This window comes from Hyperoodon ampullatus (assembly GCF_949752795.1).
Source record: "Hyperoodon ampullatus genome assembly, chromosome: X".
Classification (NCBI taxonomy): domain Eukaryota; kingdom Metazoa; phylum Chordata; class Mammalia; order Artiodactyla; family Ziphiidae; genus Hyperoodon; species Hyperoodon ampullatus.
The window spans coordinates 40,624,218-40,644,369 of NC_136913.1; the positions used below are offsets into that span (position 1 = coordinate 40,624,218).

A 20,152-nucleotide genomic window follows, 5' to 3' on the forward strand; every position below is an offset into this window, starting at 1 on the left:
CAATAGAATGGAATTGGGGTCTCTAGGCCGTGACAGCACCAGGGCAACATGCTGAGACCACAGATAGTCACATAATGGAGTGAGAATTAAATGACAGCCCCAGTGGCTCACCATGGGCTGCAGTGGAGGCATGGCAGAGGCCCGGCCAAGGGAGCTCCTGAGAATACAGGCTACAGGCCACAGTCAGCAATCCTGGAGGGTGACAGTCAGCTTCCACCCATCCACACAGGGAAACCTCTCACCAAATCAAAGCTGGACTCGCTACAACCACAGTCCTCTCTGTGAATTCTGCTTCTTTGTTGTTGATCCCCAGGCCTACGAGTTGATGCCATGTAACAATCACATGTAGGTGGAGCCCCATCGGAGTCAGAGGGACCAGTCCTAACATCCAGTAGACCCAGCTTCAGGAGCTGTTAGTCTTAAAAGCTGGGTGTGAGGTTTGCTCACTGGAGCCCAAGTCTTTACTCTGGTAACAGACTGTACTGGCTCATCCTCCATTTGCCCCTCAAGATCCATTTTTTGCCCTTCTCACCAAGCTCTCTGCCCTGGGAGACTGACCTCTGTGGACTGCATCACTTCTCGAGCTTCCTTGGTTCTCTGGCTTCCAAATGGGTCCAGCCAATGGGAGGCAGCGAGAGTTCACGGTATTGATTCCACTTCCCCTCTCCCTGCTCCCTCCCTGCCCAACCACGTTCCTCCACTGGGCTCCAGTAATACCAGTCCCTCCCTGCTTCTCCAGACCCAGGGATGGTAAAGGCTTCCCACTCTAGCTAGGCCCTGGGCACTCCACTGCCCTGATCGGTTCCCTTAACCCTACCCTCTCCTCTGTCAAGAGTCCCTGCATTAAATCCATATCCCGACTCCTCTGAGTGGGCCGTGTGTCTCCTGCTAGAACCTCAGTGGTATAGGGACTCAGCCTGCTCTGTCCCCTGGTCGCGGCTGAAGGCTTGGTTCAAGCCTGCTGACTGGCCCCCTCTGGTTGCTGAATAGTGCTAACTTCAGGATTCCCCATCACTGTGCTCCGTGTTTTGGAGAGACTCCCTGCTAGAACTCCCTGAGGTGCGGCCCTTCCAATCCCAAGTACTGTGTACTGGACCATGCCCCTACTCAACCTGTGGTTGGCTAAAGCCCATGGTCCTGTTCCTCTTTTTTTTTTTTTTTTGTCCATTCCTGCTTCCATTCACTGTAGTTAATCAAGCTAGGGAAGCTGTCCCAAATCTCCACCCCTACCATTCATCCTATCCATTAATGCTGATGCAAACGGAACTGGTGTTGAATCTAGTACTGAGACCTGCTCAGCTTTCATCAGCTAAGCAGTCTCTTTTCATTTTTGAGTAAGATCCCTAGTTCATGGAAGAGAGACTGTTGAGGACAACATTCAGCCCAAGAGTAAGGATACCCAGGTTCCGAGTGGAGGCTGGTAACTTCTGGAACTTCAGCCAGAGACAGCTTGTCCAGCTCATACACTGGAGGAAGCACGCAGCCGCCCCACTGCTGGCTTCCACCTGGGCCACACTTCCACACGGGAGCTCAGCCTGCCATTCCTTGTTCTCAACAGAACTTTAATCTGTCACGTCACATTCAAGGCCGGGTCACTTTCACAACCTGGTGGATCTTGTCCTGAAGTCCCACATATGATTTTTGGGCTACAGCAGACTCCCTGAGTGTTGGCAATCCCCAAAGCTCAAAGTGAGAGGTTTTGTTTGCCCAACTGGGCCCCACAGACCTACGCACCTGGTCCAACTCCTCTACCACTTCCTCTTCTGCCACAATCACGGCCTCTTCTGGCATAACCACTTTCTTCTCAGATCCCTGCCACGGGTGAAAGCTCAGACAATAATAGAGGAGCAGGTGTGTGGAGAAGGCTGTGCCACAGTCCAGGCCTCCAGTTCATACCAAGAATAATCAAGAGTGGTTGGTTGCCAAGACATGATATACCATCCAGGATCCCCTTGAGGAAGGACTTGGTGGCCCAGTTGCTGGGAGACCCCTTCAGGGATTACCTCAGCTACAGAGCTGTCTTGGCTGCAAAGAGCCACATTACCCCAGGTCATACCCCTTTCTAAACCAACCCACAGGGATAAAGTCCAGGCCATTTTGGCCCAACTCAGGACAGCTCTGAAAGGCCATTCTAGATCCAGGGTTCCCTTTAGACTAGCCAAGGCTGTCTTTGGACCTGCATCGAAGCTCAACTTCTCCCTCTGCCCACTCCTATGTCCCTCCCCTCCCTTCCACAGGTATTGATCCCAAGGACACTCCCAATTAAATATACTGCACATTAAACTCCATCTGCTTCCTGGAGAACCCAACCTGTGACAGGCTCTGACCCAGAGTGTGTCAGGGCATTATTAGATATTAACATTTAAGTACACTTATATGGTTCAGGAGATACTATACTTTTCATTACTCATTCTATTCTCTGAACTATGCAAAATTACACTCAACCCATTCACACTAAATATTTTCACATAGATTACAGACTCACTGATACCATTCCCAAGCTATCTTGTATCCTCTTTAATGGAACGAGAGCAAGCTCAGGAGTACCAGAGTGCTTCAGACTCTGGAATTTAGTTAAGTTCTCATAATTGGTTAAATTGATCAGGTACCATTTTATAACTATGTTCTTTCTTTTCTTAAAAAAAATGGCTGTAAAAGGACGGCCCCATCCAAATGTCTCCCACAGACTGAACTGCTTCTAGGCTTGGTCATCAGAATTGACAAGAGACCCTAACACTAAAGTTCTTCTCCCCATAAATGAGTAGCAGTTGAAAGAGCTGACTTACTGCTAAAGCACAGGCCCTATCTCATGCTACACTGCTGTTCTGTAGCTGTTCTAACTCTTACATTTAACGATAGAATCACTGATCTTAGTCTTGGAAGTTGACTCCTCCAGGCCCAGCCCACTGATTTGAGGACGTAAGACATCTCCATTTTACGAACAACAGTAATAGCTAACATTTAAGCCGTTACTATGGGACAGGTACGGTGATAAGTGTCTCACGTGTATCAATTCAATCCTTACAAGCAACCTGACAGAAGCACTACTTTTATCTCCATTTTTGAAATGGGGCAATGTGAAAGGTTGAATAACTTACACAGTCACCCAGTGAGTCAATCATAGAGCTAAGGATTTGAGTTCAGCTTCATGTGATTCCAGACCTTCTGCTCTACACTATCTCTCTAAAGAACCTGAGGTCCGTGGCTCAGTAACTGCCCCAGTTGATAGAGTAGGTAAGAGATGAAATGGGGGAGGGGTGGCTAAAGGGAAAGTGGATCTCTGGCCTTTCCATGCACTGACTCCTCTTCCAACATGGGTGGTGATCCTTTTGTAGGTCCTTAAGTCAATTTAGTGGGTAATGGACTACATTCAAAAGAAAGAAAGAAGGCGGGAGGAGAGAAAAGAAAAGAGAAAGGAAAGAAAAAAAATCACACATCATCACATGCAGTTAGAATAGTATTGTTTCATGAGACGTTTGGGCCATTGTATATGTGCATGCTGGGTTGCTAGGGAAAAATGTCTTTCTTACTGTAGGTTGTACTACCAAAAGGTAATTAAATTTCATTCAAGCTCAATAGTCATCAGGAAAATAAAAATTCAAGTAACAAGATACCACATGTTTTCAAAGGCAAAAATGTAAAAATAACTTGAATGCCTATCAATAGAGAAATGGATGAATAAATGATTCCATATTCATACTACAGTATTAAAGAATGGCCTAGGTCTACACATATTAAACTAGAGAAATATCCCATGGTGTACTATTAAGAAAAACACACTGCAGATAAATGCCTGTGGTATGATTATATTTTTGTGCATGAAATGATGAAACCCCCAACCCATAGGTAAACATTTGGGTGGTGGATTGGGTGGAATGGAAAAGGAGAGAAGGAGGAAGTAAGGAAAAAAACACAACAAAGGCCGTTGCTAACTAGCAAAAATAAGTATGTGTATCTTTCAGGATCCCAGAAGAAATAGCGGACATATGCAAACTGTGTAAATTGAGAAGAGTTTAATAAAGAGACTATTTACAAAGTTGTGGCAAGTGTTTAGGAAAAGCAACAAGGGATCCTCCAGACCCCCAGGGACTGTTGCCACCACCTGGGGCTGAAGGGGCACGTGAGGGTGGCTGCCAGAGCCTGGAGTAGACAGCTATGTGGAGAGACCCTCCAGACAGGTACTGTGGCCCTGGGCAGGAGGAGGCAGTCAATCTCTTGTGACTGTCAGGGAGGGAGATGACTTCTGTCTCGTCCCACCCTCCACTCTCCTGCTGGTGCGTCCCATTGGCTCCCCCAACTGGAGGCCAGAGGGCTAGGGGTCCCATTGATGAAGCCCACAAAGATCAGCTGTCTAGGATTCAGAAGAGCAGGGTAGATGGGGTTGGAGAAAAGTCCCAATGGGACAAATGGATGATATCCAACACAGAATACTGTAACATTGAATGAAAAGGTGGAATATAATCTCCATCTATCATTGTTCTTTTTACATGTAAAAATTACATATTTGCATGGATAAGAATTAAAAGGTTACCAAATGACAGTATTTATTTGTTTTTGTGAGAGTATCTTGGACTTTAGTTAATTAAATCCAATATCTTCAATACGATTGTATTTAAATGATTTTTTCCTTTTTCATGCTTTGCAGTAAAACAGACCTGAGTTAAAATTCTAACTCTACCATACCCTGGCTGTTCCCCTAACTTCCTCATCTCTAAAATGGGAATGATAAAAGTATCTACTGTGACAGGGTGGGAGAGTGGCATGCACATATATACACTACCAAACGTGAAATGGATGGCTGGTGGGAGGCAGCTGTATAGCGCAGGGAGATCAGCTCGGTGCTTTGTGGCCGCCTCGAGGGGTGGGATAGGGAGGGTGGGAGGGAGGGAGACGCAAGAGGGAAGGGACATGGGAGCATATGTATATGTATAACTGATTCACTTTGTTATAAAGCAGAAACTAACACACCATTGTAAAGCAATTATACTCCAATAAAGATGTTACCAAAAAAAAAGTATCTACCCTCAGAAAGTTGCTCTGAGGATTAAATGAGCGAATAGATTTTGAGGTCTTAGAACAGTGCTTGACACATAGTAAATGCTTTAAAGTGTTTGCTGTTGTTATGGTGCCGAAGGGTCGTCAAGAGCCTCCTACGGGGTCTACTTGTCTCCTTGTCCTCTCTCCAACCTACCCACCACCCAACCAGAGCAAGCTCCCTTTAAAGGGCATACCTGATCATGTCACCCTCTTCCCTGAAATTTGTCCACGGTCTGCAGACTTTGTAGGACGATACTCAGACCTCACCCATGCAGGTGTCTCCAGCTTCATTCATCTCCACTCCTCCCTCTGTGCCTCCATCCCAGCCACACCAATTCTTTCCGGTTCTGCACAAGAGCCCTGTCGTCCCATGCCCTAGAGCCTCTGTTGGGAATGCCTCTGGGCATACCATGCCACTTTTCCTACCTAGCTCTTACTATTCATCACTGAAATTTCAAGCATCACCTCCCCTAAGACTTCCTGTGCCCCCCAACCCTCCTTAAGGTAGCAATAATGACTGTCTCTAGACCCCAGCGCAGAGCATAGAAACTTCTGAGAATGGATACTTAAACATGATTTGTCTGAGAATTAAATTTATAAATGAATGAGTTAAGTAACTGCCCCAAAGTCACTCAGCTACGTAAGTGGCAGAGCCAGAATTCAACCCCAGCTCTGTTTGACTCCAAAGGCCACCAGTGTCTCCCAATCATCTGGAAGTTCTAAGGCTGCCTGACACTCCAGAGTAGCTGCATGCCTGAGGGAACTCCCCAAGGGCACTAGACCAGTTCAGGCCAGAATGAGCTGGTCATCAGAGACCGGGAGGAATAAATGCCTCCTTTCTGGGAGTATCAACCACATGACATTTGCTTTATCAAGGGACTTTCCCAAGAAAATCAATTTCTGCAGCATGTTAAAATATAAACAAACCACCACCCACCCACCCACTCCTTAAAGACAATTGGTCCAAAGAGATCTTAGAGAATTCAGACAATTCCAGAATGTTGAGAGCATCATCCGATCACATGAACTCTGTTTTCCCTAACCAAGCATTTTTCTACTGAATTTTTATTTTAAATTTGGCCCCACTATGAAATATACATCTCCATACTATAATGTTTCACCCAAGGCAAACCTGCGTGCACAGCCGCAAATACACTGGGGATTCTTGACATATGCACTATTTGAGACTTGCTCTTGTAGCTTATGATGATATTACCAGAATCCCTTGATAACAGTGTTTGTATCTATTTATAGCTGTAACCTATTATCCTATTTTCCATATAATTGGATACGACTTGGGTTAAAAAACATTCAGCTGCATAAGAAAAATCACGCTCTTATACAGCAGATGTTCATTCAGTATGGAAAGTGAATTAGACTTTAACACAAATACCCAGAAATATATAGTGCTCTTTCCAAAAGCACTGATGTTACTATTTTACATTGAAAAATAATTTTAAGATAAAGGATATTAAAAATGCAAGGGAGGTAGCCACAGCTGGTTTTTAAAACAGGTGTTACTTTTACCTCTTTAATGTACCATACTGCTTCCAATTCAGGCATCGGATTCACTCTCCAGTCAGGGCACAGAAAAATGACTCGTAATTTATTTGATTTTCACTGTCTTCAAACCTAAAAATATAATTATAACATATGATTTGACTCAATCTGCAGATTTCAGGACCAAACTGTCAGCTTAAATCCACCATGAAAACATACTACTAGATGTGCTTCAATACTGATATTTTTCTTATTTCTTATTACCTTGTTTTCTGTTTCTAACCCTCCAGAATGTAAATTCTTTGAGAGCAGAAACCTCACACATCTAATTCACCAAAGTATCCCCAGGACCTAGATCAATGCTGGCACATAGTAGGTGTTCAACAAATACTTGTTGCAGTTGCCACAGAAACAAATTAATTTATTCAGCAGCTAAGACCATTGTTATATTCTGTTAACAGTATTGAAGCTCCTCTTAGTTTAACAGGTTGATACTATGTCAGTAAAATTTTTAAAATGTCTTCATTTTTCTTAAATTGTATGCCTTTTAAATCTTTAAAGCAAGCCTAGATTCATTTTGTCTACTAATATATTTTTAGGAAAAATAAAAGGCACTTTAATCATTTATCATGTAGCCATTAAAAGGGGTTATGTAGATCCATATATGTTGTCATGGAAATGTGTTAATAATATATTGTTGAGTGGAAAGGAGGTTATAAAATAGAATGTAGAGTTATGGTCTCACTTTAGGTTTATATTTGTACAAAACAACATTTAAAAAGTCTAGCAACAATACACGGAATTATTAAGAACAGCTATCTGTAGCAAGAGAGAGTATAATTTTTGCTTTTTCTTTAGACTTTTCTGTATCATCTGAATTGTTTTAAATTCATAATCAGAAAATATTAAGCCCATTTTCATTTTGAAAAAAAAACAACAACAAATGATTACCCTGCACCATAAAACTATAGGTCAAAAATAACTAATCTGTTTGACTGCTATTTCCTAATTATGGAAATTGACATAAATTTATCCTTAACCATAAGAGAGTTTTGGCAATTAAGACCCCAAAATTTCAAGACAATTGTTATAATGACCTAAACACAAACAAAATATTTCTTACTGTAATACCTCAATGCTATTTTTCTATTCTGAATTTGACCACCTCTGGCAATTTCTAAGGCTAAACACATACTGGTTACGTAACACGAGTTTTTGAAGAAAAAGACAAAGGTGGTCACTAAGGCACTGTTACGAGCACCCTGCTCCAGGCTCCTGCCCTTCTCTCAGGACCTCTAACTCAACACGCCCCTCCAACCAGCAAGTGAGGTGCGCAAAGTTACTACTGCTAGGATGAACAGAGGATAATTAATTATAAGAAAACTCAGTGATAACAGAAACAGGAAAAAAAAACCTATTCATAATCAGTCAAAAGGCTTTTCTCTTTTTTTTAATCAAAGCATTAAGAAAATAATAGCTCATATTTATAAACTAATAACAATTAGCAGCAATAAATTAAATGTTACATGATGAAGTTACATAGACTCATTAAGCTAAACAAAGTAGAATAAACAGAGTGATCAGAAGAGGGGAAAGGGAATTCAGTCATTCTTTTGTGTACATTTTCTTTGGCCAAGGATTCTGGGATACAACTCCAATATGCTGCCCCCTACCACTGTTTATCCTTTGAATTTTGGCTCACTCATCATTTGAACTCCTTGAAAGGACATGTTCTGTTTATGGAAATATTTGTAGCCAAAATGCAGGACCATTATGTCTTTTATTTGCATGTGTTTAGGGAGAAGAACTAAAACTCAATCAAGTAAAGATATTTTGTAAGAAACTCCTTTAGCATGGTGCCTCAAAGAAAAGTATTCCCTAATACTCTGAATAGGAGCTGAGGTCACAGAATGAGATCATGGAGGGCCTTTGACTTTCATACTAAGGACAACTAAGAGCCATTGGAGTATTTTGTACAGAACAGTTACCAGATCTAAGTTATATTTTCTGAAGATCACTCTAGCTGATATATTGCAACTACAATGTAGGGGCAAGGCCAAAGTGGCAAGGGCAGTTAGCGGTCTTCTGCAGTAATCCGGACAAGAGATAATGGTGGCTTAGGTGACAGTGGTGGCAGTGGAGGGAGGGCAGTGAGGATTAGTGAAGCCTGAATATATTTTGAGTGTAAGACTCCTGAAGGATTGTATATAGTGTGTAGGGGAGGCGAGGGGGAGAACGAATAGGAACGGATTCAGGACAACTCCCAGGGTTTTGCTTGAGCAGCTGGAAAAACAGAGTTGCCCGAACTGAGATGGGAAGGACTGCAGGAGCTACAGGTTGGGAGGAAAGATTGGGAGCTTGGTTTTGGATGTGTTACATTTTGATGGGAAGTGAGCAGTTGGGTATATGAGTCTGTAGTTCAGGGAAGATGTTTGAGTTAGAGATAGAAGTATGGGAGTCATTAGCATATAGATGATATTTAAAGCCACCAGACTGGAAGACTGAATGAGATCCCCAATGAACAAAATTTCTTCATCTGTTCCTACAATACAGAATTTAATTGTTGGTAAATTCCCATCACATCAATGACAGGAGGCACGTAATGAATCCTAGAGGTTTCAGAAGTATAATATCCTAGTAATTTGGGAACCAGTCAAAAGACTACCAAACAGATTTAGAATTACACCATCCCTCATACACAGTCCACTAACCAATCCTGTAGGTTCTACCACCATAGCATATCACAAGTCTCTTTCTCTCCATATTTTCTACTATTCACTAATTCCAAGCCACCATCATCTCTCACCTGGATTACAGGAATAGCTTTTGTATCTTGGTCTTGTTGCTTCTACTCTTACCTTGCTGCAAACCATCCTCCACCAGAATGATCTTTCTAAAACATGGATCTGATCAATTACTTCCTTGTTTACAACTGTGCAATGGCTTTCTAATCCACTTAGAACGCAAGCTGAACTCCTTACCAGGGTTTATAAAACTGCACATAATCTGGTCCCTGCTGACCTCTCTGACCTCCTCTGAAAACTCTCTCCTGTTCACAATGTTCCAGGTACACCAGCTTTCTTCTTGCTCTCTGAGCATACCAAGATCGTTCCCAGCAATGCAAGGCATTTGCACCTTCTGGTTCCTTTGTCTGGAAAGTCTCAATTCCAAAGTCTCAATTCAAAGGCCTCAGAAAGGCCTTCCTGCAGTTCCTCTTACCTAACCAAGTCCCCATGCCTAAGTCTGCATTTGCCCTGGATGATGGCACTGAATGGTACAGGAAAACTTCTGGAAGTCACCACTGGAAGTCTTATTATCAGACCTCCTTACCAATCCGTCTTATATTTACTTATGCTCACCTGTCAACCCTGGGCCCCCAGCACTCTTTCCTGCCCAACTCATGATATGTCAGACTCAACACATCTAACCATTTACCCATCTCAAAAGATATTTGGGAAGGATATTCCTGAATCAAATGATATTCGGGAAGGATCAAAAGCTGTAAATGAAAGAGTACACAGCTTAGAAATGATGTATAAAATCTTTCTGAGGAAAAATGTTTGAAAGATTTAATCTTTCCAAAGTCCCAAAGCCAGGCCTCAGGGAAGAGTTGAGTTAATGTGGTAAAATACTCCAAGTTTCTCTTTTCAGTTCTGTCTTGGAGGATTTCAATGGATATGGGAATCCCCCCAAAAGGAGCAAGGGAGAAAAGAACAAAGAATCTTTCAATTAAAAGGGATAAAATTAGCCAATGCTTCTTGGAAGAATTCTTTGCTCTTGGGAAGTGGATAGAGTTGCAGTAAATCATGATGGGTCACTCACAAATATTTATCTCCCTTTCCCACCAAAATCTCACCAAAATGACAACAAAGAAATAAAAATAGGTGATAACCCCCAATAGCAAAGATAGCTGGAAAACAAGGCAACAGTGGACAAGAGATTTCAAAATCGTTTGCAAGATGGAAATCAGACTAAGGATTGGTAACTGGCTCGGCAGAGCTGAGGAAGGGAAGCTGAATTTGAAATGTCCATGGCAGAAGCAGGGGGCACTTAAAGATTAGCCAGTGTGGCCCACAAAACTTCTGAGAGGCTCAGCAATTACAGACTCCAGGTGCCAATAAAGGCAGGGATACAGTGGGGGTCGGAAAACAAGGACTGTTTGAAAGCCTAAATAAAGCAAGAGCAGCTGAACCCTCAAGTATCTCCTTGTACACTGTACTCTTCCCTACAGGGGAGTGAGGCTTGTTCTCCAGAGAAATTCAACAAAAGCCGTTCTAGTCTTGGGGAGAGGAAGCATAATGGAGGGTAGAGAAGAACATTACACACTACACTGAACTTGGGTCTCTCAGCCCCCTTCCTTCTCCTTTTCTGTTTCCAGAACACCAGTGGCCATACTTAAATTCTCTTCCTTTCCCCTATCCCACCCTCCCTCCTAGCCCCACAGAAGATAGGATTCTCCTCTCAATACTCTGAATGGCCCCAAACTGTGGCTTCTGGGGAGTACCTAATGAAAATGTAGGCTAGGAGATGACTCATGCAGTGAAACCCACTAATCAACAAGACCCACCCCAAAAGCTTCCAACATTAAGGACAGAAGTCAAAACGGCAACAGGAAAAAAAAAAAAAAGGTGTCAAGCAACAAAGTTAATTCAGGTAGCAGAGGGAAAGATGTGAGATAAGAGGATATATTACAACCACGAAAAAGGAACAGAAGACTAAAAATAGGAACCAAAAGTGTTCTCTTGGAATAAAAAAACATGATAGTAGTAACTAGATGCAGAAGAAGGGTGGAATGTAAAGTTGAGGAAACCCCTTAGTAAGGACATCACAATGACAAAGAAAAATTGGGGAGAGAAAGATCCAAATTCAAGAGAGCCAAAATCTTAATGATAGGAGTTCTCACAAGAGAAAAATAAAAATGGAGGAAAGGAAATTATTTTAAAATTAATGGAAAATTTATCAGAGCCAAAGGACAGAGTCTCCAGACCGGAAGGGCCCATAAATTGTTAAGCACGATGAATCTATATACAGACACACACACACACACACACACACACACACACACACACACACAAGCCCCATCATGAACTTCCAGAACACCAGGAATAAAGAGACGATCCTAAGAGCATCCAGAAAGAACACCAGTAATGGGAATCAATATTATGCTAAATTCTCAAGCATCGTAACAGGAAGTAGTAGCAGTATCTAAAAATGAGAAATCCAGAAATAGCAGTACGTACATGCTATTTAAAGGTCTGCAGAAACAGCTAGAAGGACTGAAAGGCTGTTTCTTGAGAACGGGTCTGGGAGGTGGGGAGAGATGTGGCTGGAAACTGCTGTTGTCGGAATAAGCTTTTTAGAATGATTTGATTTTTTTTTCTTACTATAAAGCATGTATCCGTTTGACATAAATAAAAATGTAAGAAGTGTAAAAAGCACATGAGAGACCTTGAAGCGTGCTTTCCAAGGTGGTAAACTCATACAAGTCAGACTTGGCAAGGCAGGAGCACCACTCATTGGGACCATGTCCCGGTTTTCCTCCATGCTCCAAAGCTCAGCACAGAGCTTCCTCCCCCTGGACCACTGATACAGTGAGATTTTTCACGCCCTCATTTGTTACTATACACTGTATCTACTATACGCTACTGTTAGATGAGGTTGTGAGAGAGAAAAGACTAGGATACAAAGGAGTGCTGCAGCTCTAAAAACAGTCCAGGTTGGAGAAGGAGCCGAGAGGGAGCAGTTTGGAGAGAGAGGAACGCTTGACTATTAGGGGAGTGAGGACAAGTAGGTCAATTTCCCCTGAATACTATCTCCCCAGCCGTCCCTCCTGCCTCATGACTACAGGTAATCATTCACCAAATCCTCTCCGTCCTTTCAAAGTATTTTGGAAAAGCCTATGAATCGTATAGAAAATGGATCTCCTTACTTCAGGGTCGTGCTGTGCTTCTGATCAAAAATGTTAGCATCCTGGTTCTCCACCTGAATCCCCTACTTTGCTCCTTGCCAAATGACATTTGACTCTTGCTTAGACTCTGATTCATGGTCAAAGGACAAAGATTTGCCACTCTGGAGGAAATTCTTTTGAAAAGGCTGTGAAGGCAATTCCAAAGAAGAGCTTTCTATGGCGACATTGTTGGAATCAGCGCACAGCCTTCCAGGGGGACTGCCCTAAAGGGCAACACTAATTCTGGCTTTTAAGTGTGTCGATGCTTGTTAAAAAGTCAGCCTCCTTACTTTAAAGTCCCAGCTCACAGTGCTAAAGTGTTTTCCTAAAACCTCCATAAATTCTTCTTTCCCTTTGATACTTGGGCAAGCCACCATTTCCTTCCCTACACAAACTAAAGGACATGTTTGTGGAAGAAGAGGGAGGGAAGGCAATTTCTCTGGTTCTCCTCTAGATAATAATGAACCGCAAGCAGGCTTCCCAATGCCTTGCTAGGTGGGAGTTCTAAGAAGTGAGTCTAACGTGTCATTTGACAGGTGCTCCTGGTCCCCCTCCCAAAAATGATGAATGGCTTGAAAACCGCAGAAGCCATCCATCTCCTTGCTGCGGGGAATAATCCTGATCTGCTTTATTTCCACCATCTGTGGAGGTAATAGGCACAGCAGCTGTATTCTGCTGAAGAGTAACATGGGTCCCCCTCTGCCGCAAAGGCCATCTCATAACTTAGGGGAATGGGCTGGCGGCAGGACCAGGGCTGAAAGGGAGGGAGGGTAGTGAAGACACATTTTTGACTCACTTGGTTGTGTGTGGTTTCAGTTCATTACCCAACAAACCCAGGGGTGCACACTGAAACACCTGGTGAGAGTCTTAAAGACCAGACACTTAAGGAAAAAAAGTGGAGCTCTAGGCCACCCTAGCCGGTTGGTCACAAAAACTTAGGAGTCGGCAAGATGGCACTGCCCAAGTTGCCAATGAGTTAACTCCTGTGATCTCAAATCGCCAGGCCTCTAAATTCCAATTGTGAGCCCAGCACAGATCTCCTTAGGGACCAAATCACCTTATATTTGAAAAGGTAGAAAGCATCTGTGTGTGTGTGTGTGTGTGTGTGTGTGTGTGTGTGTGAGTGAGAGAGAGAGAGAGAGAGAGAGAGAGAGAGAAGGAGAGGGACAGAAGAGGGTTTCTCTCTGAAAACTTCCCAGTGCACCAAACACTCTGCAACATTAGCAAGCACATGGTTCAACCCTTGCCCCTCAGCTTCACTGCCACGTATTGTTGGGTGAAATCACTTGAGCCCCAACCATGCCTCTGGGACGGGGGCAGAGGGAGAGGCTGGGTAGAGTATAATGAGATGATTTTAAAGCCCTGTTAACTTTTTCCATTTTAACTGATATTTCTGGATGAGGCACCAGCTCTCTTGGGAGGCCAGTTCTAAGGCATTCCATGGAGCCCAAAGACAGCTGTAAAAGACTAGCTTGGGGCAGAGCTGCTGGGGAAAGAGTCGCGCTTGAATTTCCAGCTATTCCAAGTCCCAATTCGGAAGGCTACAATTAGGGGAGGAGGCTGCCTCTTTACTCCCCAGTCCCATCAGGAACACAGTATGGAATGACCTCAGAATACTCTCTACCTCTTATGGTTTGAGAACCAGGATTTCTTGCTTACTAGTACAGGGGAAATATTAATACCCTAATGAAGGCGGAGAGGGGTTGACTCCATTTACAGGGATCACCTGGGCAGAAGACAGTAGGGCTGGACTTCAGAAGCAGCTCTGGTAGAAATCAAGCCCACGTGTTTCTCCCCGCTGCCCAGTGTACCAGCACAGGACAAGTCTCCGGGACTGCAAAGGTGAATGAGATATCGTTCCTACCCCTAGGAGCTCAGATAGAAACAAAGGTTTAGGGTATCTTAGGGAGCTGTCATTTTAATTCCATTAGAGATCCATTCAGGCCTGAAGCAAGCTCTTTGAGTGAGAGTCTCCTTATACCTCAACGTTTGCACTCATGAAATGAGGTATCATGCCTACCATCCACTAAAATGTACCTTTTAATGTGCTCAAGGATTTACAAAATATTCTAGGGCCCTAGGCACTATGTCAATACAGAGTGCCACTCCTATTATGAATGGGTAGTAGCTACCACTACATCGAACATTTAAGTCTGATGCTCTGTGCATTAGTGAAATGACTTCTGACTTCGTTTGGCAAGTAAAGTGACCTCATACCAGCTACCACAGCACAAACTGACAGGGGCTGGGTAACCAGATGTGAAGAGATTTTGAAGTGCTGATTCCAGCAGGACTTCTGCTCATAAGGAAAAGACCTAACTGAATCACAAGAAAAATGGAAATGGAGTAGACGGGAAATCTTCGTACCCACATGCCGGGTCAGGAGAAATTCACAGGTGACAACAAGCTGGAGTGGGTGAAAGAAATCATCCGAATCTTTAGCCACATAGGTTTTCGTCTCCTGATCTGAATTCACACAGCAGCAGCCCAGCTCCATCCCAAGGCAGGTAAAACTGCCCCTGGGCAGAGTGTGTGCTGAACCAAGTCAACAGACTCTGGGCCTGTCTCCCACGGGAGACTGCAGACGTCAGAGGGGCTCTGGCTTAGCGTGCCACAGGAGGGCTGTGTAGAAAGAGAGTCTGGTCAAGGCTCTGGAAAGCCCTGTGGAGTCTGTGGGGAACAATAAGAATGCAGAATATAAATGTAAGCTGCAGGCTGATGGGCCCATTAGGAATTAGGGCAGTCTTTGAAAGGAATCTGCGGAGATGATGCAAAACACCAAGCATGTGACCCAAATCGTGGCAGGGCATATTGGAGAGAGAGGGGAATGGGAATGAGACATTTTCTAATCTGATTAGTCTGAAGTTTCCCCTGAGTGTGGAGCAGGGTCAGTGCACAATTAGAGGCAAAGTTAGACTGCTTAGCGGCTCAGAGGGATGACCTCCTCGGAGCTAAGCCGGGCTCAGAGGCGGATATGATCTGAGACTGAACCGGCTTCGCAACGAGTTGGGGAATCGTCTTTCTGCCTTTAATGTCAAATCGTCAAGGCAAAGACAAAACAGTCTGCTGAGAGGATGAGAGGATGATGACTTGGTGGCCTCAGTGCTGGATAGGAAACATCTAGGTCCCCCGGAGGCCACGCTCCCACATTACTGGACTTTCCAGTACAACTCATCCTCGAGGCCATCAAGAGATAATCTAATAAACATCCGCAGCTTCCTGACTAGAAGACAGCTTAATGTGTGAAAGGCATTCAGATCCAACTGTTTAAAAACAAGGCTTCCTCTATGTGGAAGGATGCAGGTCTCTTCCAGTTCATTTCTAAGTCAGAGTGTGTGGTCTATGGTCCCTGATGGAAACTCCTCTCCTAGTCCCCAGTCAGTACTTAGTACCAGGTGCTATGGCACTGGGGAATTTATGTATGTTATCTCAAGTCACTCTGAGAACCGTGAGGAAGTAGGTAGTGTTATCTCATTCTAGAGGTAAGGAATCTGGGGTTCAGGCAGGTCAAAAATCTTGCACAAGATTACACAGCTAGCAAGTAGATTCAAAGAGTATAGGAGACAAGGTAGGGGTAAAACTGTCAAGATGTGACAAGCTACTGCTTATTTTTAGGCAGTAAATCAAACAGGTTAGAAGCAGGTCTCTGTATCTAAGTGGATCAAATGTCTAGTCACAAGTCTTCATTACAAGGTAAGAGACAAAAAAAGAAACATAAATAGTGCTGTGAGAATCCTCAGGAGGAGATAATCACTGCCAGGCAAGCAAATCCAAGAGGGCTTCATGGATACGGTGCTATTTGAAATGGGTCGTAAAGAACAAGCTTTCAGCGGGTGAAGAAAATTGGAAGCTAGTTCCTACTGAAGAAACAGCAAGAGAGAAGGCAAAAAAGTGGGAATGCAGGAGGAATACATGTGAAATGCTAAACGAGCCATTTGGCTGGACTGTTGGGAATGAGAAGACGAGCTTTGGGAATGTGATAACTGTGGAGAAACCGGGCTCCTAACCCTGCCTATTTCATCTCAGGTCCTTTACACCGGGATGGCCTACTTATCCCTCATACTGCTGCTAGCAAATGAAAGCAAATAGAGCTGGTAGTCTAGAAGATAACCCCAGGTCAATCCAATGCATATACACACATCCAACTGAATTGGCCTCTTCTTGATTCCCCTCCTGATACCTTGGACTCTAGGTCTCCCACATGGGATTTAGTTTTGTCTGCTTCCTTTTGTTTCTATTTTTGTCTCAGATGAGGACTCCCCACTCCAGCCCCTGCTTGAGAATAATGCCCTAGTGACAACCCTAAGCCCCACAATGGAGAAGGGGGAGAAGGAGCTCAAAGCTAAGGAGTTTGGTCATTCCTTAGAGAACAAAGAAATGGTACAGAAGGCTTATGAGTAGAAGAGTGACACTATGATATTCTCGCTCTTAGAAGGTACTTAGCTGCAAGAATGTAAAGATGGATTTAAAAATTTAGAGGCCGTTAGAAGAAAGACCAATGTGGAAGCCCTGCAACAGTCAAGAAGAAAGGTGGGTCAGAACAAGAGTGAAAATGGCGGGAATGGAGGGGAGAGAGTAGATGCAAGTAGTAGAAAGGAGGTAGGACTGTCAAGACATTCTAATCTACTGGCTAGTTGTAGACAATAATTCAAAATGGTTAGAAGCAGAAGATGTGCATTTTAAAGGTTCAGGGCTTAGGTCACAGCTCTTCTTTTTCTAGACTACGTGACTTTAGGCAAAATTTTATCTCTATAGACCTCAGCATCCTCTTGTAAGATAGGATAATAGCTCTAACCTCACCAAGTTGTCCTCACAAAGTAAAGGAGGTAATGCATTCAAAGCAATGATAACAATGCCTAGAACACAGCCCCAAATATCAGAATTATCAAGATAAGTAAGCTAGAGGGGGGGCTGGAGTCATGCCATGGTAAGCATAAAAGATGACCAGAGTCTGGGTGGCTAGGAGGGTGGTGCCAGAAGTCAAGAGTCAGGGTCAGTACAAGAACTGAGGTGTTTCAGAAAGCGGTTGACTGTGCTTCCCTTTTGCAACATCATAATCTCTACACTTTACATCTAGTGTTCTAGCAGGACAGAGCTCTGTGCTAATAACACGAGGTGCTCTTACCGCATGTCTGTGGCCACTAGAAACTACTGCTTTGAAAAATCTGCCCTAAATTTTACATCTAAGACTCTCATAACCAATGAGGTTGTACATTTTCATTTTGTCCCAGAATCTGTGTGCATATAAGTATATATTAATGTTAAAAAGATAAAATGATAATTCATAATAGGCTCTCTAACATTCAAAATCATGACTCATTTTTCCTTTTTAACACTTAAATGGAGATGTGTCATCGGTGATAAATAAAAACGGTCAAGGGTAAATCAAGGGCAATTAAAGGTAGATGTAAAACCAGGAATAGTCTCCGAAACAAAAATATGCAGGACATTGCCCATGAGGGTGGAGTTCTCACTTACCTGGAGAGTAAGGATCCCAGAAGATCATCATTCAAAGGTAATCAGGAGGACCTGCACAGCCTTTTGATGTCTTTGCTGGGTAATAATTTTTCCCTGCATTAAAACAAAGTAAATGGGCTTGTATATACTTTGTGTCTCTTGAGTAACAATTACACTCTATAGGAAAGAAAACACAGATGTGTCCTAAAAGCATGCACCTGGAAATAAGTATGAAAACTGGTACTGGAATCACAGTAAGGAAAAACAGTAATACTGCATTTCACCAACTATTTTTCCATTTCAGAAGTCACTAGATTCTGTCCTTACAAAGGTCTTTCCATCAAGATTCAGATTCTTGGTTGGTGATAGTACAGCCTATTAAGGCTGTGGCCACGAGTGTTGCTCTAAGTAATCGATCTGCATTCTTGACCACTAGTCAAAAATGATTCTGATACTTGAAAACATCTCTTAATCTGACAGGCATCTAGAGCCTCCAACACAAGTATTATATGACTGGAGGGTGTTTTTCTAGTCTTTTCCTTGGATCCAAACCTTATAACCTAGAAGCCCCAACCGGGGCCTTAACATTCACCTCAATTTTTTCTCCAGACCAGCCCAACAGTCATTTTCCCCAGCCTGCTGAGGGCACAGAAATGCTTGTCCAATGTTCTGACTCAGACAGTGTTCTTCCAGGCATCAGGCAAAATTAGAACCAAAAGGAAAGAAAGTGGGCTTCTTTCTCTGCAGTAGGTTATAAAATGATAAGAGAATGTTTATGTCTAGAATTGGAGCTTGTTGGATCTGGAGAACCTCAGAGTTGTCTGATCAACTAGCCCCATTTTCCCAGGAGGTGTTCTTTTAGTGAAGGAGGGTCACAATTCTCACCCTGGGAAGGGGTACCTCTAGGGTGGAAGGCAAGGCCAGGGTCATGCAAAGCTCAGGCCACACATCCTCCAGGAGGCTCAGAGAAGCTTAAAGATTCAAGGAAAAATACCATCTTTATAACAACTCAACAAGGGTGTATTATGGATTAGGAAAAAAAAACACATATTCACAACTAAAATAAACTATGGGATCTTCAAAGATATTTAGGGTATGTAGGTAGCCACTTGGGTGCAGACTTCAGGTTTGGGGATGAAGGAGGGGGTCATGGGGAAAAGAGATGGCAGTGGTCTGTAGTAATAAAATCAGAGGCTAGAGTTTGACCTAAGGTTTTCTAACTCCAGTTGAGTATTCCACCCACCCCTCACTATATCAGTCTGTGGATAAGATGAACACCAAAACATATTAAGATGGAGCTCCAGTTGTTTGTAACAGTGACTTAATAAAACTCAATGCAAACACGATAAATGTATTCGAAATAGATTATGCTGAGCTTCATTATCTTCAAGGAGAAATAATTTCAAAGATATTCTATAGAAAGCTTACCGCAAATCCCCTGTTCTGTGTATTATAAAAGTCACACTTAAAAATCCCACTTATCACTAAAATAATGTAAAGAGACGACATCTCAGAATTAAACCTTCTAACATTGATTTACTATGCTTCAATTGAAAACCTCTAGAAACCAATTAAAAGAAAATGCAAAGGGGCAATCCTATTCTTTTGAAGATACAGGGCCTCCCCTATTCCATCAACAAGCAAAGCTCACCATCCATCACTATGAAATATCTGTACCCAGTTAATCTCCAAAAATGATTTAAGGTGGCTTTGCTACATGGTGGAGTATGAGAAGACATGTCAATTTTCTTTTTGCCCTTTTTGATAAAATACAAATTCCTTCATTAGTCAGGTTCACAGAAACGTAAATGATTTATTAGAATCAATAAAATAAAAGCTTACTTTTCCCGATCTTGGTATACACAGGTAGCAATGAGTCTTTCAAAATTCTCAAAAGTATTTTTCTTGAGCTGTTCATGGGCCTGTGCAGTTAGGACATTCGTATCTGGACGGGGGTCCTCAGGCACCCGGTAGTGACGTGCAATGGTTATAACTTCTTAGTCTGTGAGTTTTCCGACAGACTCATCATTATTTCTCTGTAAAGAAAATGGAAAAACACTCAAGAAATTATATCTAAGACTATTTTACCTTTCTTTCTATTAAAAATATCCATATCCCATTTTACAAAACTTTACCAGCTGCCTAGAGACAGGTTATTATTTTTCTTTAATTTAATTTCTCTACCTATGAGCAACAGGAAGGCACTCGTGC

General features: G+C 42.9%; 1 protein-coding gene across 1 annotated transcript in view; it reads right to left on the minus strand.

Annotated features, from left to right (window-relative positions):
- EFHC2 (EF-hand domain containing 2) overlaps positions 1-20,152 on the minus strand; it is a gene marked incomplete at both ends in the record, with an annotated part of 179,715 nt that overhangs the window by 12,316 nt on the left and 147,247 nt on the right. The window contains 6 exon segments of the mRNA XM_079727614.1: positions 6,565-6,617; positions 6,620-6,669; positions 17,963-18,003; positions 18,007-18,055; positions 19,784-19,938; positions 19,941-19,977. Coding sequence (XP_079583740.1) covers positions 6,565-6,617; positions 6,620-6,669; positions 17,963-18,003; positions 18,007-18,055; positions 19,784-19,938; positions 19,941-19,977 — 385 coding nt within the window.